This window comes from Bombus huntii, chromosome 7 (genome assembly GCF_024542735.1).
Source record: "Bombus huntii isolate Logan2020A chromosome 7, iyBomHunt1.1, whole genome shotgun sequence".
In the NCBI taxonomy this organism is placed as follows: domain Eukaryota; kingdom Metazoa; phylum Arthropoda; class Insecta; order Hymenoptera; family Apidae; genus Bombus; species Bombus huntii.
In genome coordinates, this window is record NC_066244.1 from 5792636 (window position 1) to 5819408 (window position 26773).

The following is a 26773-nucleotide window of genomic DNA, read 5'->3' on the forward strand; positions in this document are numbered from 1 at the left end:
ATGTCGGAGATGGAAGGACAGCGGGATTGCCGTCGGGAATGCTGGGAAAAACCCCAATACCATAATCAAGATTTGTATGTTTTAGTAATAAAAATAAGAAAATAACTTTTAATGTTCCAACCGGGCTTTATGACGACGGGTAAGTAAAGTAAGTAAAGGTTCATCGAACGCCCCAAAATGACAACCTGACTCCGACATATATATGTATGTTTAAAAAATATATCATATAAATAATATAAATATATATTACAAAAATTGAAAGCAAAATATATGTATGTATAATTGACTATAGGTAAATAGTAAATAATTAATGTTACATTGTTAACTCTCGGTTATTCAATTATTTACAAATGAATAGGATATCTATTTCTTATGGAAGCTTATCATTCTTATATAATTTTTACATCCACGAATAAGATTTTTCTTAGCGTATTTTTTTTATAACGAATTACGAAATTGTTGGTGTAACATTAAATTTAATATGGTTTATTTCATATGAAAGTGTTTCATGTTCCCATAATTACGTATTGTTAGTTCTTGTTCTATACTACCTGCAAACATTATTAAATTTATTTTGATGTTAAACAATTTTTTATGTATTTGATTAAATTTTCTTCTGACTGAGTCAAGCGATTGTAATTAGAAATATGAAATGTTTTGTCAAATTAATAGAAACTGAAAAGAAAGATAATATTTAAAATAAATATACATTTTTTTCGCCGTGCATATATTAAATTGAACGAAGTATAGCATTACGAGGAATGTGTCTTTGTAGTACCCGGTAGTATTATCGCAAAGATATTATAAGAACATAAAACACAATGAAATCGTTCTTTACAAATGTTTTACAAGTAGTACTTACACAAAATTCTACTTCATCAAATGATTTTTACAGTTTATGACTCTCGTGTCTTTTTATCTAGAAGCAACAAATCCTATTGATCATAAAAACGAAATTCATTATCGAACAAAATTTAATATACTCAATATATTATAAGTAATATATTCAATGTATTGCACTGTAACGCAAAATTATATAAAATCGTAATACGTAAAGCTAACTGAATAGTTCCTTGGTATTGTTTAATCAAATATGTTCATAGATCATAACCATTTCATCAAAACCAGTGATCTTTCGTATAATTTTGCAGTCTTTAGCTACAGGTTTCAAAAACTTGTCCCGATCTCTACGGTAGCTGGCTTAAAGAATCGACAGAGTTTTGGAAAGCCACAGGGATTTTTCACACGATTATATCATCATTTATCGGGAAATCTCAGTTTGTGTGTCCTTTCATTTGATACATATCAACCAACAAACGGGAAATCGGAATTTCGCCTATGGTTTCGTGAAAAAACAAACGTTCGACCAATTTTGGGAAGATGGACGTCAAACGTCCGACAACGTGCATTAATGTCCCGCTTCTACCTGGTTGTCGTTGATAACGAGATTTCGTGTAATCCCCTAGAATGCATTGAGCCTGATCTTGTAACATTTTGATCGACTCGCTGGCGTGGAGACCCTCCGTTTCTGCGAAGGAGAACATATCGATATCGAAACAGGATTTTAAATATCTGTTTAATCTGCAGTTTAGGAACACACGGCGATCGAGATCGAAATGTAAAATATTTCGTTACTTTATATCGCTTAAAGGAAAGAGAAGAGAAAGATTGAAGTTTTAAGTATTTCCTTGATTTCAATTATTTAAGTAAAAATATTTTCATAAATTCAAATTACGAAATTTGTTTGAAATATATGTCGGAGAGAGAAAGACAGCGGGATTTCCCGTCCGGAATGTTGGGAAAAACTCCAATACACTAATCCAGACTTTTTAAGTAATAAAAATAAGAAATAGTCTTAATGTTCCAATCTGACTTTATGACGATGGGTTTGGGCTCGAAGTGACATGGCAGGTCACCGGACTTAGCCGCGGTCACGGGAGGGACATGCACCTGACAGAGGTATGAAATTATTATATGGCTCTCCTTAAAACAAAGATTAACCCGAGAAACGGGGACAGGAGTATATGAGGGCAGCCTCTTTTGGATTAAGAGAGTTAGAGTTAGAGTTAGAGTTAGAGTTAGAGTTAGAGTTAGAGTTAGAGTTAGAGTTAGAGTTAGAGTTAGAGTTAGAGTTAGAGTTAGAGTTAGAGTTAGAGTTAGAGTTAGAGTTAGAGTTAGAGTTAGAGTTAGAGTTAGAGCTAGTTAGTTGGTTAGTGAGTCGTTGGACGAATTGCCGATTGAGTTATCGGGAAGTTACCCGAATCGAGTAGCATGTTGATACTAGTCCTCCCGTGGACCGTGGATTCGTTATCGAACCTGAATTCGTTGTTATCACCATCTCGACCATCCTATTACCATTACTCGTAGCCTCTGGTAGTGTCCACATTCGTACTGATAAAGATTGGCTACATTCGCGACGGTAAAGTAAGTAAAGGTTCATCGAACGCCCCAAAATGACAACCTGACTCCGACATATATTTATCAACTTCTTCGAAATTAAAAGCCAAAATTTCTTATTACCTGGAGTAAACAGTGCTACCGCTTTCATACATCCCCATTCGCTCATATCTGGTGAGAGTTGTCTAAAACGGCATATCGTGTCCTGAAATACAGGCATATATAAAATCATAAATAATTTCTTTTTCTTTAATTTTCACTATTATTCTTTATTACTTAAAATTATAAAAATATTCTCGTTCATATTTGTCCAAAATATGAAAGAAAATGTTAATTATTTATTCATTTTCTTATGATGAAATTACCAAATATTTCATATTCTATGCAATAATTAATACAATTTTATATAAGTTAAATTATTACCTGAATAGTAATTAATTGTTGATTCGTTGTAGCTTCGTCTGGCAATCTTGCTCGTACTTGTTCATCCTCTAGTAAGCCAGTAATATTCCACGATATTGACCACTGTGCTAGATGAAGGAGAAAAAGTTGTGTCCACGAGCCTTCGAGTAACAATAATTGATCGTTCTTCGAAAGGGATTGGAATAGTGGTAAGCAACAAACCCATCTTACTGCCATAAATAGTAAACGTGCAGTTGTTTCCTGAAACATATTAATAAGCTTCGTTCTCCGAGTGAAATTTTTGTTTCATCTGTTTTATTAATCACATATTTTTAATATTTAGAAATGTAAAATAATAAAATATATTAAATTGCTTTCTAATATTAGGTATATATTTTCAATTTCAAAGTCTTTAATAAAATTATATCAAACTAGAAAAGAACCGTTTCATATATATACAAATCAATTTGTCATTAATTTTATTTTGAAAATTTTATATTTTATAAGAATAATTATCGTAAAATTTTTGGTATAGTTACCTGTAATAGTTCTCGCGTAGGATTGGGATTTATTAATGTCCCAGTGGAATTATGACTAGCTTCTGTTTGTTCCAAAGAATATTCTGTTTCCGATTGCAATGGTGCATTCCATACGAGTTCCTTATAAATAAAAATGAAAATATATTTAAACAAATAATACGCATCTAAAAATAATATTTTAAAACTAAAATACTTTGTCTAAAGAATAACATAACTTTATGATGTTATAAATTATTATTAAGAATTTGCAAGCTATTTTTAAGCTCTTTAATAATCTAGATATTTCACATATTTAATATTATATTATTAAAAATCAGCACAAATTTCTCTATTCTTTCAAAAAAATTATCAATTCCTTCTATTAATACTTTAATCCCCAAAAATTGTATCAATATTGCAACAACATTGAGCCATAGCTCTAAACAAAAACTCTGTAATAGAATTTAAAGATGTAGAGAATGCATATAGTATGCGAAAATAAAAAAGATATCCTCAGTAACTCATTGTAATATCACGAAAGGTAAAATCTCTATTTAGTTTAGTTTTTCAGTCGTATTTGTATAGCATGAATCTACACTACATTCGTATTCTACAAAATTATCATATAGACATTTAAAACATTTTTCTAAACTTCTCCCTGTCTGTTACCGGAAAGTTAATTTTACAAAACTAAATCCAAAACAAGGAACGAGGATCTCGTCAACACAGGGTCCACGATCGCTCAGTTTCAGTCCAGACTGTGAAACCGGCAGGATTTGTCGGATTGACGGTTATAAAGTTTGCAAAGGGGAAACACCAGACTCGAGCAAATTGAGCTGAATTACTTACCTGACACTGTTCCGCGGACATTAGTATCTGAAGAAGGGGTGGCTGCGGTGTCAGAGCGACGCTCGGGGGTGCTGAGTAGAGGGTCGTGGTCGAAGGAGAATGCGGTAGAGCCAATGGTGCCGGGGACGAAGAGTCCTCCGGTGGTTTCTGCACCAGTGCCACTGGCCGTGGATAAGGCGAGAACCTCTGGTCGCACCTGAACTTTCTGCACACATTATCCTTAGCGTCCTTTTATTGGAGTTATCAAGCTCTAATTGCTAAGAGTAAGGTTTTGCAGTAATATTTAGATTAAAATCATAGATGATATTTTTCTCAATTATATTTTAAACGATGAAAATACTTTTAGCAATGAAGTATAGAATAATTAATGATATGTATAAAGTATAGGATGAATAATAACACATCTTTGATAGCCTGTATGATATTTCTGGCACGATTTTAAAATCGGCTTAAGAATGTGTAGAAGATGATATGGTATATCTTTTATAACTCTGGGTTGTTCATAGTCCTTCAACATCGAAAGGAGAAATTGAATTATTCCTTCATAAGCCTCGTCAATTTAAGTAGTATGAGCCATTGATGAGTCAGACATTGTGTTTAAACAAAACAATAACGTAGCGTATTAAGATACAATATTTACTACCTAATACTAATGTGTACGAATATAAGTACAGATTTTAATAAGAACTTCATACACACCTTTGGTGTAAAAGAACATAAGGGGAACCAAGACCAGTCCTTAATCGATCATTGTGTAAAGGAGGTGCGATCGGTGATTGTTGTTGAGGTTGTTTTGGCTTCCTCGGACCTCGTTCGTGTTGTACAGCTAAACATCAATTATAAAGAATATGTGTTATTTTCATGTTGGATTCTCATTGTCGAACGATTATCTATGAATTTTGTATAATATGTAGTTTTCATTACTAAAAAACTTTCCTAATGCATTTCCTAAATTTAAGTGTTTTTAATAATAATGAAAATTTCTAAGATATTTAATCAATAGCAAAATCCAAAAGAAAGAAGTTAAATTGACATAAAGGTAGATTTATTTAAATACATAAAAATTTATTCCTTTTTCTTTCTCATAACTTTCATAATTTTGTTTATTAGTCGTATATGTTAATTGATTTTCAAATATGTTCTTTCCAGTTTCTCTGAAGCACGTCGATATGATTGATTTACGAAATACATTCTCGATATAACCATGAGTGATCTCTTAATGCCGGAGCATCATCTTGAATGGCTCTATTGATGCCACTCAAGTGCTTAATAGGGGGAGCAAAAAGGCTCGCGAAGGATTGAATACGGGATTCTAAATTTCTTTAAATACGATAAATTACACTTTAAAAGGGTCAATCTTTAATACGCCTTATAGAATTATTCACATCGTTTGAAATATTATCATCAAATAAGATGAACTACTTTATTTACAGTATTTTTAAATATTTCATGAAAGTTCGAAGAAATTTTGAATAAAATTACTTCTTAAACAATTTAGTAAAAGGATGTTGATAAGGGAATGGTGGAGAATTGATGATAAATTATTTGTGGTCATCACATAATGTATTAAAAAAGATGTTTTCAGATATAATGGCATAATAGTAATATTATTACATAAATAATTTCATGTTTTGAGTTTCTTAATAACGTTGAATAAATACATTAACAAAAAGAACACGACCTAAAAAGGAATTCTCCCCAAATCTTTTACCCAGAAAAGACTAATAGCACCCCTAACAAACTCTGAGCACCTACAAAACCAACTTCCACATCCATCCGTCTTTAAAAGACCGTTCGAATGAAACTCCTGTGTACACAATCTTGTCACGATTTTTCACCTCATTTACGTACCGATAAAAGTCGCGTCTTACTTGTGATCAAACCATTCTCTTATCCCTCCTCAACAACGAAAGACGAAAAAGAAACCAAACGAAACTTCAAATAGAAAAAGTCCGCGCAGGTTGCTTGAAATCCAGATCAGGGAGAATATTAAAACTTTCATATTAAATATTATCTTAAATATTATCTGATTGTGTTGATACACAATCAACACAGATTTCTCTATTGCCAATTAATGTCGATTTAAATCGGAATTAATATCAATGATTCTCGTTAATGCCTTCCGCAGGAATTATGCGAATATTACGATAACATTACGCAATACTAACGAATCCTGTTACAATCTTTCACTTCATTTACAAGCCAATAAGGAAGAAGGTGAGTAAGAATATCATCAGCTTCAGACAACCAGAGATGAAAAAGAAACCAAACATACCTTCAACTACGATAGAGAGAATCACAAATCATCTCGCGATAGGATGGCCCCTCGCTCGATCTCCGGGCGGTTTCCTATTAATATCGCCTAAGAACTTAACGGTGGGAGCGAAAAAGTCCGCGCAGGTTGCGCGGAATTGAGTTCAGGGGGAGTGGTACTGTTCGAGATGTACGAGCTGTATTTCCGTGGCTTGGCTGGTTGGGGAGCAACGATGGTGGGTAGGTAGGTCGAGCAGCCTGTAGGAGGGTTGAATCTACCAAGTGTGAGGGAGAAGAAGATAGAAATGGGAGGGTGAATGCGATGGCTGGCCGGGGCGTCAGCTTCCACGGGGTCTCCTTGTCAAGGCATCGCGAGAAAGGATAGAGAAAGAGACAGGTGCAAGACTGGATAGACTCTGGTAGACATAGCCGTTACACACGTTGAAATATGTAGAACGTGTGGATGTATGCGTACAGCAAGAGAGAGGGAGAGAGAGAGATAGATAGATAGATAGAGAGAGAGAGAGAGAGAATGGAACTGCAACTGGGTGGCAAGCACATCATCATTAATGAGGCTGAGCGGATCGCAGCCGTGGATTCCCACGTTCGCACTGGCGTCGCAATATCCGCGCTTTATCCGGCCTCTCTTTGTACCATTGGCGGCGTAAGTACATATCTCTTTCTCTGATCCGCCTGATGATGGGATCGCGTGCATACATCCTGGAAGGAACGAGCACAGAAGGAGGTCAAAGTTCGTTCTTTTTGTTTTCGGAGCAATTAACGCTCCCCAAGCTCGGTTTCTTACTGTGAATATTTTAAGTACGTATTGGGAAATTTGGTCTTGTGTGGTTTCTTATGAAAGAACTATTTATAACGTTAATGAAACTATCGCTCTTGAGAATTATTTTGAGGATTATTAAGATACTTTCGGATTTTTAAGGAACGTTTGCAATGTATCGCGAAATTGAAAATATGTATAATTATGTATACGTTCAAGGACGTAGTTCACACAATGTCAACATACCTAATTAAGAGATTGCGGATGTTAATATGTCTATGAGAAATCTAAAATATCCAAGATATTGTAAAAATATGCAAAAATATATAAAATAGCCAAAGTACTTACGTATAGTTATACTATTTAGGCGATGAAACAAATTCTTACTTAGGTTCGATCTTTTTAGTTTTATTTATGAAAATATGGACAATTTGATTTTATTTGGTTTATAATAATATGTAGTTGTTTTCTCTATGTAGTCCATGGCTTGCTTAATTTGTAGATAACTAAGAATCACAGAACGTTCATTAGAAGCGGAATGCTTTGTAAGCATTGTAAGCACAAATACGGGGTGCATGCAATCAGTTAGAAAGTAAGGCGAGGTGAAATCCGCTTCGGGTCTATTTGCTTTATCAACTAAATTGGCCGTGCATCGGAACAGGTACAAATATTATTATTTTCCGAGAGTAATAATTGTTTTTTCACCGGAGAATTTTCAGTCGAGCGAAAAAACCAGCGAGAGCCGCGAGCTTGTTTGCTTTGTAAGCAAAGTTCTTCGTATGCCACACGCAGTTGAGATATTAGAATATAAAATTCATTTTTAAAAGCATTCTTCCTTCTTTTTTTAGTCATTCTCCGTTTCAATATATCGTGTTGGGTTTTAAATGATCGATAACAGTACAAAGTCTTTAAACTTTACCAATATTACGTGATGAGTTGCGATATTTTGTTTTGTAATCTAGAATTGAATATTAGAAGTACGTAGATTATTATTTTTTAATACATTCCTGATTATTTCTCAGTAACATTCGATGAAATACGCACATATATATATAGAATCCTCGGGGTCAATAACTTGCGAATCAATTGGATGTATCTTAAAGAAATCTTTCAATATTACTTACTATTAGAAAACCTAAGTTAGTTAATTTCTTCTACTATGCAGGATGTAAGAATATTCAACAACATATAATACAAAAAGTTTCAATGCGATTGAAATTATAAACATATGAACTATATAAATGTACTTTATATGTATATTTTGACGAATTTTAATCTTACTTTATTTATTAACGAATTTCAATCGAGTTATTAAAATTATGAATCGTAAAAGTAAAATATCGTAGCATCTAATATAAATACATATAGAGATTATACAAATATTTTTAGGAAGATTAAAATATTACCATGTGTCATATATCATCAGTAATCATGTATAAATTAATAAATTAACAAATAACGACCCTACATCATTTTTCTTAGCGTTGACGACTTTACTTCGCATGCGCAAAATTATAGAGCGGATATTTTTTTCGTTCTATGATAGAGGCCACATTTTTATTTGTTCTTGGTATATTAATCTATTTATTGGAGAATTCTTACAAACAAAATAATTTTTTAAAATAAATATATCAATTTGAAATGTAGATCGACATGAGTTTAAATTTTCTTCAAAATGTAAGGGGCTATATGTTTGGATATAGTAACACATTATTTTACCATAAACAAGTTGCATGAATCCAATCTTTAATGTAAAATATAATAATACGAAGTATGTAAATCAATACCTTTCAGTTATCAAATAGAAAATTTCAAAAATGTAAATGTCACACTAGTAATTACTTAAATAATGAAGTCTATTTTCATGATTAAAAGTACATTATATAATCCGCAAATAACATTTCAATTCTTTTAACAAAGCTTCTGAATTAATTTACACACCCATTCAAAAATATTCCTCGCACGAAAAATGTGCCAGAGAACAGGTTAAAAATCCACGAGTAGTGGTATCAGGCGAGAAAATCCGTGTGTGGATAAACATCGTTGATCGTCGTTGAAGAACAGACCCCCAATTTCACCCCCGATGGCCGTGTCTCGACAGATCCGACGAGCGGACGAGCGCACGTTCCTCTTAATTCGTCGGGACAATTTTTCGTCCGGCCTAGAGGGCTTAAGGGGACGATTTTCGAGTACGTGCGTGCTCGCGATCCGGACGTCGAATGGACGCGGGGATTAGGATCGCATGCGCTGGAATGGACCGCGCCCTGCTCCCTTTTCATCCACCCATTCTCTCTCTTTCCTTTCTCTTCCTTTCTGTTTCTGTCTCTATTGCACGCCCGCGATGCTACATCCAGTGCACACAGAAGCCACGAGCCAGCGTAATACTCGCATACCACGTGCGGTCCACAATGCGAGTTCCCACAGTTGAGTGGCGTTCGGCCTATGTACGCACGACGTGGCCAAGTTAGATCTCCAAGCCTTTGCGTTTTGTCATTCATCGTTAGAAGTAAAATAGAGAACGATGTCCACGTATGGTGTGGTTCGTAAGTGCTCGAACACTTTGGTCAATTTGTAGTAACAGTATAAAAATTTTACGTACGAATGATGAATTAGTAGTTAGAAGCAACATTTATTACTTTTTTACAGAATCATCAGACTGAATCTAAATTACTTGTTAATTAACATGACAATAACGTATTTTAGCGTTTGTTGTATGTACGAAAAATATTAATGTTACGTATTATAGCCTTACTTTTTTCAAACTAAATTAAAATCGAAGAACGAACAATAGATATCTGTCTGTACCAGAAACGAGCTAACTATCGCAAATACGGTATACTAGCATAGAAATTCAATAAAACCAACTAAATCAACTATCCCAGAATCAAACAAAATGGAATAAAACTTCGACATAAAAGAAGTGCTAAAGAAATCGATCAACTTAAGCTCTCCTGTCCTTCGGCAAGGAAGAATCTAAAAGAGTACTTAACGAGTTAACTAACGAAACTAGAATAACAAGGAAGGAAAAACGAAAGCAAGGAAAAGAAGATAAAGTAGAGAAACGGAAGAGCGAACGGTGAAAAAAGCAAGCGGATAAAGGAGCACAAGTGTACAAGTGATAGAAACGATCGGAGAAGGAGCGCACGTGATCCACGTATGCGACAGAACGAAATTCGAACGTTACGAGCTGTATATGTTTCTCTATATGGTGTATATGTACGTGTGTGTGTATGTGTGTGTGCGTGGGTTTGGTGCTCACACGGGCCATGGATCACGAGGGCTCACACTCTCTATCCTGCTAAACGGTAAACCGATCTGTGAACATTTCAGCAGTCAGCGATCTCGAAGGCTAATCCTCGAGTGAGTGGGGTTGATACATCGACTACCACCACCAGGCTTCGCCTTCACCACCATCAGCATCGCCATCAACGTTTCCGTGCCGTCGAGTTCAGCCGATTGGAGGGGCCGAATTCACGATTCGTGTGTCGGACTCGCGTGTACGACGCGCCCGTACACGTGTTATCACTCCAGAGAGATTCATATGGACGCTCCCAGTGTACATGCATGGAGTGCACGAACACGTATAGGTGTGTTGTGTCAAACGGATGCCCGGAAAGGGAGCCGACCCTCTATGAACTTGTTTTCTGTCTTCTGGAAAATGCTATGAATGTTCTAACACGAGGGTATGTTTATAGAAGATCGAAAGGTTTGTGTGTATTTAGAGGATGTAGGGATGTATTGAAATAGTATAGTATAGATAAGGTTTGTGTATATGAAATATTTCTGGTAGACTTTAAATTTAGACTTCAAATGTACGTATATTAGTGTTTATATGTATTAGGACACTTGCTAGTCTCGTATAAAACACGGCAATTAATTTAGATTATCAACGAAATGATTAATTGGTCAGAATTTTGTGTTTATGCAAGATCAAAGTCGAAAACGTCCAAGGAAAATTTGTGGAGTCTATGTGCAACAGTTACATTATTGTTGGTAGCGTTCCCTGATTATTGAATTAATTAAAGTATAAATATAAGTTATCTCGATAGTTATGATAAATTGTTTTACACATATTATAGAGTGTGAATAGGTCATTACAATTGTTTCTGTAAAAATATAAAGTAGTATACCTAAGTAGCTATGGTCAATGATTCTACCATCGTCTGTATTATTGACTTGTACTACAGTCTTTATTGAAACATAATATAGCCTATTCAAATTGTAAGGTTACAAACGTTTATAATCACATAAATCGCTATTATAATCCTTCGAGTCGATTATTCAACACCAGGTTTTGAAATCGAATTATCGGATGGAATTATAAACTGTTCAGTGTATGATTATCTGAATCATAAATTTTAACACGAAAATTAACTAAAAATTGTCTATATTCTTTGATGTATGTATGCTATTAACAGGGTATGATCTGTTGTCTCTTCGGGAAATTGTTGCCCGATCCACGAGGCGAATACGTATGTATGTATGTTATGCAGATTAACAGAGGAGGGTTAGCGCATGACATTTCACATATGTGTAAATGAGATGACCAACGATTAATGGAGTGTCCAACAGGATTATGCGTCCAATAGGAACCTGTGTAAGGGACCTTGTACACGAAGATTCCTTGTCGTATAAATTCAGACAGAAGGTATGTGTCCGTTGATAATTACACCATCCATAGCCAGAATTTTGCTTACTTACGAGGAATATAAATTAAAATTCATGAATTCCTCTTACACCATACTCCATTTACACATAAACCGAATCAATTACGTGAAAAATATATTGAAAAAGATCATTTCATTTTTCAAACGCTTTATAAAAAAGGTACAAGCGATAGCTTTTATAATAAAGTTTTCTTGTCACAAGGATCTTGTAAAATCGTACATTTATAATAGCGTGTACATATGCAAATATCAATTCTTCAACATATTAAAATATCCCTACATCCGATATTGTACGTGCATTCACTGTACATTCACTGTACCTTTAACATTCCATTTTAACGATAAACGCTTTAAAGCTACAAATAAAATTCAAGCCTCGGCAATTAAGCACAATCAAGAGCCATAATCTTCAAAATGAACCTTTTTTCTCGCAAGAATCCTACAAAATTATGCATCCGTGAAAACGTGCCGAACGTGCCACCAAAGCGGCCGGGAAACGAACATGATCCATTCGCGGGACGGGAACGGCGCGTTTCCTCGTTCGCGAGATGCATAAGCTCGCGGACGTAATTCTCGCAGTTACGTGAACCGTATCCGTTGCGGGGTCCCTCTGAGCGTTACTATGACAGGTGACGATCAAAGCCCGGCTTAACGCAACGACCCGTTCCGTCCACACACATCGCGCGTCCTACCGCAAGAGGGAGAGCGTCCGCTTCCTGTCTTCCTCTTTTCAACCTTGTCAGCCCGCTTCGCACGCTCAGCCCCTCGCGGCTCACCCTGATCTCGCATCTCTCTCTTCAGAGAGACCCGCTTTACAGTTTACCGTTTATGTGGATGGATTGATGCTGCCGGCCGCGTGTACGGCACGCCTCGCTTCGTTGCGTTACCAGCCGTCCACTCCCACGCAACCCCCATCCATCGTTCTCACCCCTGCTCTATGGTTTTCACCCCCGCGTCCGCCTTTCTTCGTCGCCGACCGTGGTCGACGCCAACACGCGGTCGACCGATCGGCCAGCAAAACCCTAGTAACGCCGTAGGCTCGCTCCTTTGGCTCCAGTTGCCTTTTCTGTTTCTCTAGCTCTTCGAAAGATGCTTTGGTTTTCTTTCGAACGAAGGTCCGTCGATGGTTTTACGATCGTTCAATCATAAACATCTTGCGATCCCTGGTATTTCTGAACCCTTGCGTTTCGTTCCAATAAGTTCGCGTTGATTTAGTCAGTCACTGTCGCCAAGTCAGTATCGTGTAATTTTCCCCTATTTCAATATTTTAGCGGCAAACTAATGCAATGACATATTTATATATGGACGGATTTAATTTAAAAGAATTTAATTTAATTGAATGTACACAAAGGAACGTAACAGATAGACTGCGGATGTTTTATGCGATTTTATATTTTTGTGGACAATAACTAAAGAAATAGAATCTAAATAAAAATTTGTTTTATCTACTAAGTAATGTAATAAATACTTTGAATACTTTGTACGTTTTTGCACGTTATATGCATTCCGTGTGTATGTAGCATCCTGTATTAAAAGCGTAGTGAAATCAAATCGTAACATCACGGAGATTAAAGTCATTCTAATTATTTCCTTCTTCGTAGACGCGGAAACCGTGAACGTTGGAAAGTTATCCTGGAAACGAAGTATCGGAAATAATCCCGATTTTCCACCGACGAAAGGAGCAAACACGGGGCGCGCCAGTTTAATTCCGGTTCAGAGTGCTTGCTACCTCCAGAGAAAGGGTGGCTTCGAATTATGAACGGAAACAAAGAGATTTAAACTTGGAAGTTGCGAGCCGCGATCGATTGGGCATGAAACGAGGCAAAGTTTGCGGAATCCAACGGCCTAGCCTCGATTTGTATGTGTACACTGGAAATGATGTTGACCGTAAGGCCAGAGAGGACTAACCGGTTCATTTATTTCGTTCTAACAAGTCAAGACTTAACCTTTCACACCTTGTTGTTAATTGGAAAGCTTCGTAGCATTGTTTGGACTAAAATGGATCCACGAGGAATGTGTGATAAGATTTGAAAATGAAGATCTTGGCTTTACTATTTGAAGATTGAAAGATAAGAAGATGAAGAGTAATATAACTTTTATCGAATTTCTCGAATTCTTTCAATTAATTTCTAACTATAGCTGTTCCCCCCATGGAAACGGTTATAATAATTTCTTTTCTATTAGAAATGTCGGGTGTGAAGTCTAGACATCAAGGCACTAAAGCAAATTTTATGCAAACAACTTTCTAAACATCAGGACAATGGAACAAGTTTCGAACAAAACATTACGACATGAAAACAATCAACAAAATATATAATATATGTATATATCTTCAGTAGTATCAGTATATTCGTTTTTACAAACAGTGTTTCTTATACTTGCTGATCTAAAAATTTTATCTCCTTATATCTCCATCACGAACTATGATTATAAAGATACAATGCCATTTAGGAATAAGAGCCACTATCAAAGCATATAGATGTAAAGAAAAGTAAATCTTCCTTCGACTTAAACAAATATCGAACAAAGGCACCGAAAACAAGAGAAGAAGCGATCGCAAAGGAATAAAACGATTCGATATACCGTACGATAATTTCGCAAGCAGAGCTTGAAAACTTGTCCGCTGGTTGCAAATACGCGAAAAAAGCGAAAAGAAATTGAAGGTTCCCTTGCGAGATGCGAGAAGCGGAAGGAAGATTCGATGGGTCGCCGCGGATCCTCTCTTTCCCTTTACAAGTTACAAATCCCACGCGGTAAGCCGCTTGGTAATCTTCTGATATCGTTTAACGCCATATTTCGCAAAATATACGGGTCCGCGCTGTGCGGGGCATTTCGTCGGCAAGGTAGACGGGCAGAGCAAATGACACCGAGAGGGATGAATTTCCGTGGAACGAACGAAGGGTGCTGGTATACGCTGGTGTGAGGGGTTAGAGATCTCCGGGTTGTCAGGCGGCGGATGATTGCATGCCTGCGGCGGCGTTTCGCGAAGCGCCGAACACCGCATACATAATATATACCACTTACCGAGTGGTCACCTACGTCTTATGGGCGTTTCACAATGTTTCGTCATGCGATCTACCGGTCCGTCGTAAAAGCGCGCCAATAAAATGGTAATAGCGCAAGGATGACGTAGCATGTAGAGTAAAAATGGCAAAATGATAAAAAGAATGGTAAAAGTGGCAAAATGATATAAAGAATGGTAAAAGTGGCAAAATGATAAAAAGAATGGTAAAAATGGCAATAAGGTAAGGTGTTGGTATGAAGGAAAAATAAGACACAGACTGTGTAAATTTGTGAATGCAAGTAAAGGAATAGAATCCAAATAGTCGGATGTATGATGCAAGGTAAGGTACAATTTTATATTTTTGTGAATATAATTGGAGAAATACAACTTAAATAGAAATTAGATATTGTAAGGAATATACTGTGTTGAATACATCCTATATCTTTGCATTCTGTACATTTTTGCGCCACTTTAATCTTTCTATAGAAGAATTGAGAATTTGATGTCCTTGGATAAAGTAGAATTGTTATCATTTTCTTTTCTGATAGAGGATAAAAGTTCCGTTTCTTAGTATTGGTAGTATTATCGGTGTATGGTGATATTTGCTTGATTATATGGTAATCTTAATCGTATCAAAGAAAGAATTTTCTCTTATTCTTTATGATAGCATTAGATGTGAAACTCAATATACTACTACGCTCAAATGAAAACTATCTTCGTCAATATCTTTAACTATCTTATTACTAATATCTAGCCAATTAGTTATATACTATTGAAGATATGTACAGATCTGACAACAATCGACATTTTTTAAATTACCTATACCACCACTCTCTTTATCTGCCACAACAACCATCGTCTCCTTCGTGAACACAAAAGTCTTCTCAACGTTGATAATCTCCATGAATTGCTGTTAATTTCCGTGAAACTAATTGTGAGAGCAAGCAGAGGAAGGAGTCTCGTAACAAGCGCATACTCGTGCGTTTTTCGCGCATGATGATCGTGGAGAGAGAGAGAGAGAGAGAGAGAGAGAGAGAGAGTAAATGAGAGACAGAGAAAAACAAGGGGTAAGAGAGAAACGCAAGAACTAGGGGCTCACCTCACTTCGTGTGGAGCCTCCTTAACGTTAGGAAGCTCTGCCACTAATTGAATCTCCTCTCTTACTCGCGTCTGGAGCCTCCGCAACCGCTGGGAACCAGAGCACCCGTCCTGCATTAAACACCCCCCGACACCCTGGCCACCCTCATCCCCGTCGAGCGGTCTGGTCCGCCCCTGGCTGCCTTTCTCTTTCGATATGTACCTCTATCTCTCATCTGCCGCTTTTCCTCCCGCTCTTTGCCTTCCGTTGAATATGCTCTGCCTTCCTCGCTCTTCTTCCTTTCGTCTTTCTTTTCTTATTTTCGTTCGTCTTTCTTTGTATTTCTGTTTCTCCTTATATTTACCTGGTACTGTCTTTGCCGTTTCCCTCTCACGTTACTGCTTCTTGATCGGGCTTCTTCGCTCGAAACCTCCTTTGCTCGTTCTCCTTTGATTTTTCTACTTTTCTCGAACGTTTTTGGTCTTCTCCTCTTTTTTTGTTTCAAGCTCGCGTGAGTTGCCCGAGTATTTTATAACATTCTTCTTTGGCTATTTTCTCGCGGTACGGCGGTTCCCTTTTACGGCTATATGTATATTGAACATTTTTTCGCAACTCATCGAAAATTTTGGTGTTTAACGAAAAATTTAAAGTACAAATACTTAATTTCATCGCGATGTTATTTCTGGTCATATCGCTGCTTTAAACGAATGTTACACTTAGAGAAATGTTTTTTCAAGTTTTGATCATGATATTGTGGCTCGTTATTAAGGTAAGCTTCGTTTAACCGTGTCTCGTTTAACTGTTATCACACTCGCAACAAATGCATGTTTAGTATTTAATTCAACAGTTGTATTTAGCATATAAGGAGCTTTTTCTAATTTCAAAGTATTTTCCTAGTATTATATTTTCTTGTCCAGAATCGTTGCAACATGATGACAATTAGCAGATGTCAGACAGTGTTTAACAGAACTCAATAGAGCTCATTTCAAGTGTAAGCAAGATATCAATGTCATCAGATATTTCTAAGGCAAAAGAGCAATTAATATGAACATGATGTATGATAAACGGCAAAGATGGTTACAGAGAGTGAATAAAATATATATACAGCAAAGTCAGCTTATTATATACGTATTTGTGTATTCATGTTTTTGTTCATATTAACATTTGATTAAACTTTCTCAAAGTTAATTTCAAAGTTTAAAAAAAGATTTTCACTCTTCCGAGGAAGCATGTTACTCATGAGAATTTAAATTAAATTATTAAAATATCAAATGTATTACTTCAGTCGTATTTAAAAGCAAATTTCTTGGAAGCTATTCTGCAACTCGAAATTTAAAGTGTCGGAATTATTTCAAAACTTAAACTATCAACAACTTATGTGAAATATAGAATAGCTCTTTAGAGAAAGTAGCGAAAAATAAATCTAAATTTTAAGCGGTTCTAGAATTTAAGAATAATGTTTTGCATTCGTTTAGGAACAATAACACGGAATTAATATTTTACAGAAATTCCATATACCGTGTAAATCGCGGGTTTTAACAAGAACCTATTAATTACGCATATAACCATGACATGGTATTCAGTTGAAATATCAAACGAGGATTACACAAAGTCGTGTACTTATCGATATCAAATCCGATTTGCCCTGGCACGTAGAATATATGTATACCTTCAAATCGATACATGCTCGAATGCTTGAGGCTAACAAAAGAGATTTGAAATATTGAATCCTTGTACATCGTTAAAACTATTCTTATTAATTCCATTTCTACGATAAAAAATTTATTCCGCGGTGAAACATTGTAAAACAGACAGATAGAAGCAAATAACATAACGTTTACGTGTTATACAAGCAGAGTGATAAAATTTACAGCAAACGAATGTTAATTACTGTCCGACCTTTCATCGGGGACATAATGTAATGCTACATTGAAAGAAGATTACACGTTTTCGATCGATTAATTAATTAAATGGAAATGGTCAGCAACGTTCGTCGAGAAGTATACACGCTGGTATCCGTGAATTTTGCGGCGAAATATCGAGGGCTGGAAGTAACGATCAAGTGAGAGATCATGGAAAAGCGAAACGTGGTATGACGGTGCAAAATCGTTATTGAGTCTCCACATTCGAGCCAGTTCTATTGAAGTCTCCCGTGTCGTCGATTAATAGAGACACGCAGTATGCTGTGTGATAACGCAATTTCGATGAAACTTAATACTGTTGGATGAAAAATTCAGTCGTTCAGAGATTGTCGGAAAAAAGTCGTATGCAGTTTCGTTTCACCTCATATAAAAGTTGTTTCCAACATATTGATTATAACGATGTAACAAGTTTCGAATTTCCGTGAATTAATCAACCTTGAATGAGAAATTACGATATTCTTTTGCAAAACACTTTCATTTTTTGAGGATGTTTTTAAGTTGAAAATGTTTAGTAGAATGAATATAATATTTATGGCAACTTGAACATTTAAGAAATTTAGTTCATAATCTTTGCTTAATTGTGTGAATAATTAAAGAATTTAATGTATAGTATATATATGTATTTCTAGTTTTATGTTTAAGTAAAACTTAAAAATACTCTTTTGGTCTATTTATAGATCTATTTCTTGGGAATATTCAGTATATTGATACTCATAGCAACTTGAATGTACCTGAAGAATTTAGTTTATAGTTTACGTGCTTAACAAAATTCAATCTCTTGTTTATGTGACGACATACGTCATGGATCAAATAAATCCTTTGATGTAAAACCAACGACAAATAGAGTATTTAACCATGATTACTGTTTTACTAGATCCACGACTACGTTTGCTTAGGAGGGTTTGTCTGACCAATAGCCACTGAAGTCACTGTCTTTGCGGGGCATTCGCGGTTCGAAAATCTTTGTCCCGTGAAACCACAAGAGAATCGCAACAAGACTACTAATATCTAAATCCAGCTAATTCAGACGAAAGATTTAAGAAAGTCTAGCAAAATAATAATTGTTTTGCTCAAAACTACACTTTGGAAGAAATCAAAGAGACATTCAATTGTTACAACTTCTACTTCATTTTCTACTGAAATTCACCACAAAATGATAGCACATCTCAACAATATTAAAAGATTAGATTTATCTATTGAAGTAATATGAATAATTGTATTGAATATTAAAAATAAGTTAAATTTTTTTCAAAAATATTAACTTAAATTAATATCTCTTTATATGTACATTTTTTCATATTGATTTTATTTAATATTAAATTTGTTTACAAAAATTTTGAAACGTGCAATCATTTTGTCGTGAACTGTCATATAAGATTTAAAAAAAGCAACTACATAAAAAAATGTAGCAAACAAGCTATTTTTGTTACTATAGTACAGACAGAAGAAATAGACTATCCAAGATCAGCGCTACTTCTTTGCTATCGCTGTATCCCATTGAATATTAGTTAAATTATAATAAATTCCAATAAACTGAGTATGTATATATCTCAAGTCCATTTATTTGAAAATCAATTAATTTTTTAGGTATCATTATCTTTTACATTATTTGTTACATAACTTTTATTTATTTTTACTTTAGGTTTAAAAAATTTTTCAATATTACATCTTTCTGTTAACTAGATTCCTTACATTTCAATTAACATTTACAACATTATTAAAGTCGTAACAAACTTCATGAACAGTGAAAACACGTTACAAGAGCTATTACCATTAGAAGAAGAATATAAAAAAATATATTATTAAAGATTATTTTAATACTTTCGAAAAAACTATCTCGTCAAATATAATAGAATATCTTTTATTTTACTTTATCGCTCGGATCACTTTAGATTTTTATTTTTATCTAACAACCCAGGTATATTAATCCTTCAAAGAGGAAGATAGAATTCTCCTTTTCGAAAAATAAAACAATTACTAGGAGTATAAATAAGTTCCCATGGTCAAGTATCGATAATATTAACGAACGTACAGTGATATTCTTTTGTTAGTGAGAAGACTGTCCAACGTTTCAAGAATTACACTATAGTCAGTTCTCCGTATTTTTCATAATTAGGGAAGGAAAAAATTGTTAAACAAATCAACTCGATAAAAGAAATCAATCATTATTATCTACTAACGAATCTGTTTTTCTAATTTAATTTTAATGCAATCTAATTCTTTAAAATTAATTAAGAACAATAGATTCCAAGAGAAAACAAGTTGATTAAAATTCTACTATCGTTTCAGTAGATATCCAGTTCACTCCAGAAAACACGAGAACTTATATATACTATCAGTATTATCAAACATCGTATTTATCGAGAAATAGTTGTTAAAACTTCCGATCAATCTTATAAAAAGCTCAACTCTTGTAGTTAGAAGATTGAAGCCTATTTCTTTCGTCTCTACTATAATTAACAACGGTGTAGAGTCCGCGGGGAAAACAGAGGCAGTCACAGCCTGCTCTGCTGGGAGCTCTTCGAGGCCTTCCTCTTGACAAGCAAGCACGCCATTAGACCGCTCCCGATGTCCTATGATATCGTGGTATTCTTTCCTCGCGCGGAATCACACCTACGATACTTTTTCTATAGGAGACGTATCTGATCTCACGATGCTATGTAAACATTTCCAAAAAAGTTTCATCACTTACCGTCTCTGTTCATGTTAGCTTCGAAACACTTGGCGAGTCTGCAGGCACGACATTGGTTCCTGTGGGTTTTATCGATGGGGCAGCGCCCTTTCATGGCACCCTGAACCTTGCAGATGTACCTTCGATTGCTGTGAATGCTCCTCTTGAAAAATCCTGAACAACCTGGACAGCACAGAAAAATTCGAACGTTCTGTTAAAAATCGATCGATTGTATGTTAAAATAATTTAGCGAGAAGTACGCTAAATAAAAATCAATTTTATACAGGGTGTCTTATCAATTCTGTCTATTTAGTATAATAGATGAAAGTTGCAGGCTTGAAAAGATACGTAACGAGATGGTAGACATTTGCACAAAAATTTAAAGAGTAATAATATTGGTAACGATATATTACAAGTTATAGATTATAGGAATATATTTTATAATTTTATAGTTTTACGTTTAGATTACAAAATTAGATGATCTTTAATTTGTAAAATTTCAGTTGTTTTATTATCAAACTTGTTTTTGTTATAAACGATATTAGTGATTTATAATTTGTGATTCGTAAAATCGAACTAATAATATTGATTTAATTATGCAGGAGAACCCTGAATTCCAATTTTGATTGATGTGTAAGATTATTAAAGTAGATTTATTAAAAATCGAAACTAATCTCCAGATTTCCCCTACTTCTTCATCTGCGAAACCGCTATCACCAAGTTACATATATATTTTTTTCAACTGTACAACATTCATTGGAACAGAGTTGACAGAACACCCTATACCGTCGGATAAGTTACGATCATTACGTAGATTTAACCTTTATGATTTATTTCATTGATAATTAAACAATCTTCTCTCTCTAAACATTTTGAGCGAATCTAATCTAAAGCATTAAGCTGGTGAGAAAATTATCGTGAATACGTGTTGTTTCGGTTAGCTGTCAAGAGAATGAATTGTTAAATAAAAGCGGATTGTAATCAACGAATCTGTTGTCTCTTATAAAAGATAAACGAACGTTTGTCGAAGTGTTTTTTTTAATGAAAAATTTAAGTACAGAAGAGCTTGATAATTACCGTCGCAACTGTAGATGCCGTAGTGTTTTCCAGAGCTACGGTCACCGCATACCAGACACGGTATATCAAGTAATCTGTCCCCTACAACAGAAATTGACTTAATGGAAAAACGGAAAATCTAACAATTGTTAATGATAGCTTTGTTTCTTTTCGCTTTGTGTTTGTCTGTTTTTGAAAGCAAAATGTTTTTCAGAAATAAAGCCTTATTTAATATTCTTTCTGTTTTTAAACTTTGTTCAAATTACGATCAACTGTAATTAATCAATTAAACGTTCAATTGTTTTTCATTCCTAAGAATATTTGATTTTTGTACAATACGAATATCTAGTATTTATTGAGTATGCAATAATTTAAAAAAATTTTCAAAAAATACTTAATGCATTAATATGTATTATGTAAATTGAATATATATATATATGTTTATAATGTTTTTAGGAATTAAAGAGTTGATAATGAAGATATAATTGTAATTAAAGTACAATTATTAAAAATATTAAAAATATCTTCTTTTGAAGATTTGTGCATTGTGTTCTATTTATGAACCAGCGTAATTTCCAAATTTTATACAACGAAAACTATAAAAAATTACATTTTCCATAATTCAATTACTTGACATCTCTCTCAACGATACGAGAAATTGAAATGATAAAACAAATTCATTGATTACGTTTGTAGCTAAAAGAAAGTTGCGTCCAACGTGTCTGACTGTATACAGATATTTCTACTTAATTCTTATTCCACCATGTATTCGAACAAATTTCTCTAAAACATTTGTTTCATGTATACTACGTATATTTTACAAACTATACCATTCTTAACAGCTTCGTAATGATAAAAATACGAATATTTATTTATATTTTTACTGTTTTATACAATTTCAGTTTCGTTAAGAACCACCAATTTCTGAGATATACCTGCCATCGATGAACGCTATAAACAACTAAACAAACGCAGATAAAATAAAAGAATTACATTCTTATCTTCGAGTAAAGTGGAAAACTCTTTCAAACGCGTTAAATAAAATTTCTTAATTTATCTCTCGAACAAATGATTGACCATGCGATTAATCCGACGTGAGAGATACCACCGAGCCACTCATATAAACCGGAGAACCTAAAAACGAAGTGAAAAGCTGGCGGAAAGAGGACTCCGTTTAAGAAAGCAAAGCGGACCGCAAGAAGAGCTGGAGCGTTAATCTGTTCTCCCCCTTTTTGGAGGAACCCTAATCGTCCTAATGATCCGCGGCAAGAAAAACACAGCCATGCCTAAGCCAACCAAAGCTTCCGTTTCTGGCCTGGGGAACCAACCACCTTCTTCTCACACCAAATACCTACCAACCTAACCCGATCAGTCGAGCTGCTTCAACCCCAACAGATTACCTCCTTCGACGTTTACGCTTATATCTAGACATCGTTGTCTTATGTGTCCTACGCGTCGATTAACTATAAACGATTTCAATAGCAAGGGGGATTAAGTATATCTGAGGGTAATAGTTACAAATTTATGCGATCCTATTATATTTGAATTTGAAGTATCTTCTTCGAAAGTGTGGAAGGGTTTAAAAGATCGCTATGCATTCAACTCTGTTCAACGCTTAGAGTTGCTATGTTATATTGTGAAAATAGTAAATTATTAATAATAAATTTATATTTAACGCAATGTACGTTACGTCGAAAGAAAAAGAAAACTTAAAATTATGTGCAGCTTTTTAAATGACATCGAGGGATGAACGTTGAAGTATTTGAACATTAGAATTTAATATTTAGACTTTCATTTTTCCTATGAAATCGAGTTGTAATTTAAACAAAGTTAATTATGTAATTGGAACATTTTGGGAAATTTGTATCGAACGATTAAAAAGAAAGAGAAAAACAAATCTTCCTAGAAATATTTATTTTATCATTATTTTATATCAAGTAGTATCAAGTAGGATTCCTTGAATTTTAAAGCGATCTGTTCTGGATTTAGCAAAATTAAATAATCGGGAACAAATATTTGGCAATGTTTCTTTGGTTACCAACTCTTTTCATTGAATACCATTTTGAAACGAATAATAATGAGAATAGATACTTCATTTTAATAACAAGGTACAACATTCTTTATTTCATTTCGTATTTCATTAAAAAAAATTATACTTTGCAAAAAAACGTAAAATCTAAACTAGATTTCATGTGTCTTGTTTTATTTAAAAGACAAATAATTTAGGAGAATTATAAATATTAATTTTTTATATAAATAACTCGAGAACTGAAATTAATAGATTTTGGAAACATATTTGAAACAATTTTTAATAAAATATAAATTAAATCATTCCTATTAAATACATAGCGACCCAATCTTGCTTTCAAAAACCATTGTTTCGTTATCTCACTTCTATAAAAAGTCAATTAAACCATAATTATACAAAAAGCACAATTCAAAATACCAAATAGCATAGTTCCATTCAATACGAACCGAAGATAACCGCTCCTCTATCCAGAATAAACTTTCTAATCTCCATTCAATTACAAATCCCAAACCAAATCGGTCCCAGAAGTCAATCACCGGGACCAAAAACCATCGCAAGGCCACCAATTGAACAACCAATAATCGCACACATTTAAAACGAAAACTTCGACTCTTTCGATCGTCCAAAACCAAAAATCAAAACAAAAAGAGATCCTCCGAAGCTAAAGTAAACGAAATCGACGAAACAAGCTATTTTAACGCGCACCCAAAACGATCAAACGTCGACATGCCAAAGTTCAAACTGAACCTGTCAAGTCACCAGGTCATCGAAACTCCGAAACCATCCGATGGAAAACGAATTTGAAAAGGAACAATTTAAAAAGAAAAATAGAAGAAACAGGAACCAACGTCTCATCTTACCGATGTTGCGCATAAATAAAAACGAAGAATAATTAAAAAAAGAAGAAAGAAACGAAGCGGCACGTGTGTCACTGTCTTCTAAGTACCGCGTGCCCTGAACGGGGGTTGGCGAACCACTCCAACGTATCACTGTCGAGAAAAGCAAGAGAGGCACGCTTTATCGAACTGACCTGTGCCCATCCTTCGCGACTGATCAAAGTCGAGCATCCCCAGACGGACGACTGGACCGGTGGTCGTTCCGACACGACGCCGAGGGAGTCGCGCGAAGTCTCGAAGCGTTCTCCGTGACGAGGTGGCTTCGAGCCTCGGCGTAGCTACTCATCTCGTTGGGAAGGGCGGGTACCGCGGTTCGCGTTCGTGTGTACGAGCTGCTCGTATCGATGTGTGTGCACGGTGCGTCTGTACGTTCGTTATACGCACGTATATAGGGGCTGCTGCCCGATTGGCTGTCGGAGTTGCCTATCTCCCCTGACCGTAGCCATACTAGCTGGAATCACGGGTCGTTCTTCGACACGCTCGACGTACTTCTAGGAGAGGATGGTTGGCCAGGGTGTGGGCGATCCCTAACACACGTACAGAAGTTCCTAAACGGCCGCGAGTCGGCGTAGCTATGACGTCGACACGGGGATAGCGAAAGATTCGATCGTCTCGCGATGTAGGTGTTTGTTTGATGGGATTTTGCAGTTGATGGACGAATTTATTACTATTTGCTTTTATTTGGTGATGATTGTTTTATTTCACTTTTCTTCCTTCATACGTATACTCTTGCTTTTGTACATTAATAAGGAACGAAAGCTCGTCAGTCAGGAGAAGTGGTATTTTTCCGATTTAATGGGAAATAATTTATCTCGTAAAAGATCTGACTTAATATTTACTATTAATTGCAATGATATTTGTCTTATTTCTTCTGTAGCATCTATATGTAACAAAAGACTCTGTGAATGGAATAATAACTTTCCAGATTTCTTAATTATTTCGTGGCTGCATCAGCCCTCAAAGCGGTGCAGGATAAAAGATATATTTTTTAAAATTCGGAGGATTGTTATACGAGTCTTACAATTGTTGAATTTGTAAGTGCGCAGCTTTCCCCTAACAGAGGATCATTGCAACGTGATATTGAATTTTATAGTTTGATTAAATCACGTAAGTAATGAACGTAATTTTTTATACATATAAATGAAATTGTTCGATCATCGCACGCGGAAAGGGGGATAAGGTTATAACCATCGCTGGATGCGGCTTTAGTCAGGCTATTGCACGATGTACACCACTTCTTCAATGTGGCTGGTACGTTGGCCTGAAATTGGAGGGTGGTAGCATCGATGAAGAGGGGTCAGAGGAAGGTGACAGGAGGATAGGTGGGGAATTCCAACGGGCGACTAGACGGCCCGGGGACTTGCTGGCCGAGTGGCTGACGCGACTATAGTGGGGTAGTGCTAGTTAGCCACGGGAAATGCGGGGGCGGCTCCAAAGGCCACGTTGTCAGACGAACGTTACCACCGTGTCATTGGTCGACTCCACCCCTGAGATGGCACAGGGGTGCAGATCTATGTAGCAAGGGTGGATGGGCGTTTCCAGCACGCCCATTCGACGAGGGAAAAGAGCCAGGATCTCGACGACCAACCGCTGCTTCGAGATTAGACCGACGTCGTTGGTGGCTGTTAGGGCTGCGATGCCATTTGTCGTTGAAATGGTATGCCGACGTTTCTTCCAGTTCCTGGAACGGGGGGATGCCTGGAAATCGCTAGGATGATGCGAGAACTGCGGTTTACAGAAAAAGAAGGGATGGTAAATGTTAATGCAAAGATACTCGACGCGCGACCTCCTCCCTCCAATCCTCAAGCCGTGAAATGAACATTGTGCTTCGATTCGAGAAACTTTTGTCGAGGATGTGTTATACGTATATATACGTGTGTGTCGATACCCTGATCCTTTAGTCTCATCTTTCTTTTTCTTCTTCCAGTATTTTGGGTCCCCTATGGGGTATCGTTTTCACGAATTGTAAATTAGATGTATGATACGCGTTATCGAAGTAAAGTTGTTTACATTCGATAATTACACTTTTTATATACGCATTTATATCTCTTAATTTAGCTTTTAAAAGTTATTTTATCGCCATTTATAATATACGTATAAACGGTACAATGATATATTTATATCAGATATATTTATCGATAAGGATATGATTAATTAAAGATGCAGTTTATTTTGTCTATCCTTAAAGACGTACATTTAAAAAAAAATATTACGTAATGTTTGTAACTTTTATTTCATACAAAATTGTTATTA

The 26773-nt window shown here is 35.5% G+C and overlaps 1 protein-coding gene across 2 annotated transcripts; it reads right to left on the reverse strand.

Annotated features, from left to right (window-relative positions):
- Nucleotides 1-26604, reverse strand: LOC126867399 (protein dissatisfaction). 2 transcript variants are annotated; one of them, XM_050621816.1, is made up of 9 exons: nucleotides 24655-26604; nucleotides 21617-21697; nucleotides 20561-20722; nucleotides 4866-4992; nucleotides 4167-4371; nucleotides 3339-3458; nucleotides 2821-3060; nucleotides 2521-2602; nucleotides 1-1528 (listed from the first exon to the last, which is right to left on the reverse strand). In XM_050621816.1, exons 1-9 carry the CDS (start codon nucleotides 24689-24691, stop codon nucleotides 1275-1277), a joined length of 1308 nt encoding a protein of 435 aa, XP_050477773.1. In that variant the 5' UTR covers nucleotides 24692-26604; the 3' UTR covers nucleotides 1-1274. The 2 variants fall into 2 exon arrangements, with proteins under 2 accessions (XP_050477773.1, XP_050477774.1); XM_050621817.1 differs by lacking the exon at nucleotides 21617-21697.
- Nucleotides 26605-26773: the final 169 nt, after the last annotated feature.

Coding starts and splice junctions, on each gene's coding strand:
- LOC126867399 (XM_050621816.1), bottom strand. CDS start 24,691: ATGCTCGACTTTGATCAGTCGCGAAGGATGGGCACAG. Junction 20,723..21,616: donor CGGCATCTACAGTTGCGACG/GTAATTATCAAG, acceptor TGTGCTGTCCAG/GTTGTTCAGGATTTTTCAAG. Junction 4,993..20,560: donor AGCTAACATGAACAGAGACG/GTAAGTGATGAA, acceptor ATTGATGTTTAG/CTGTACAACACGAACGAGGT.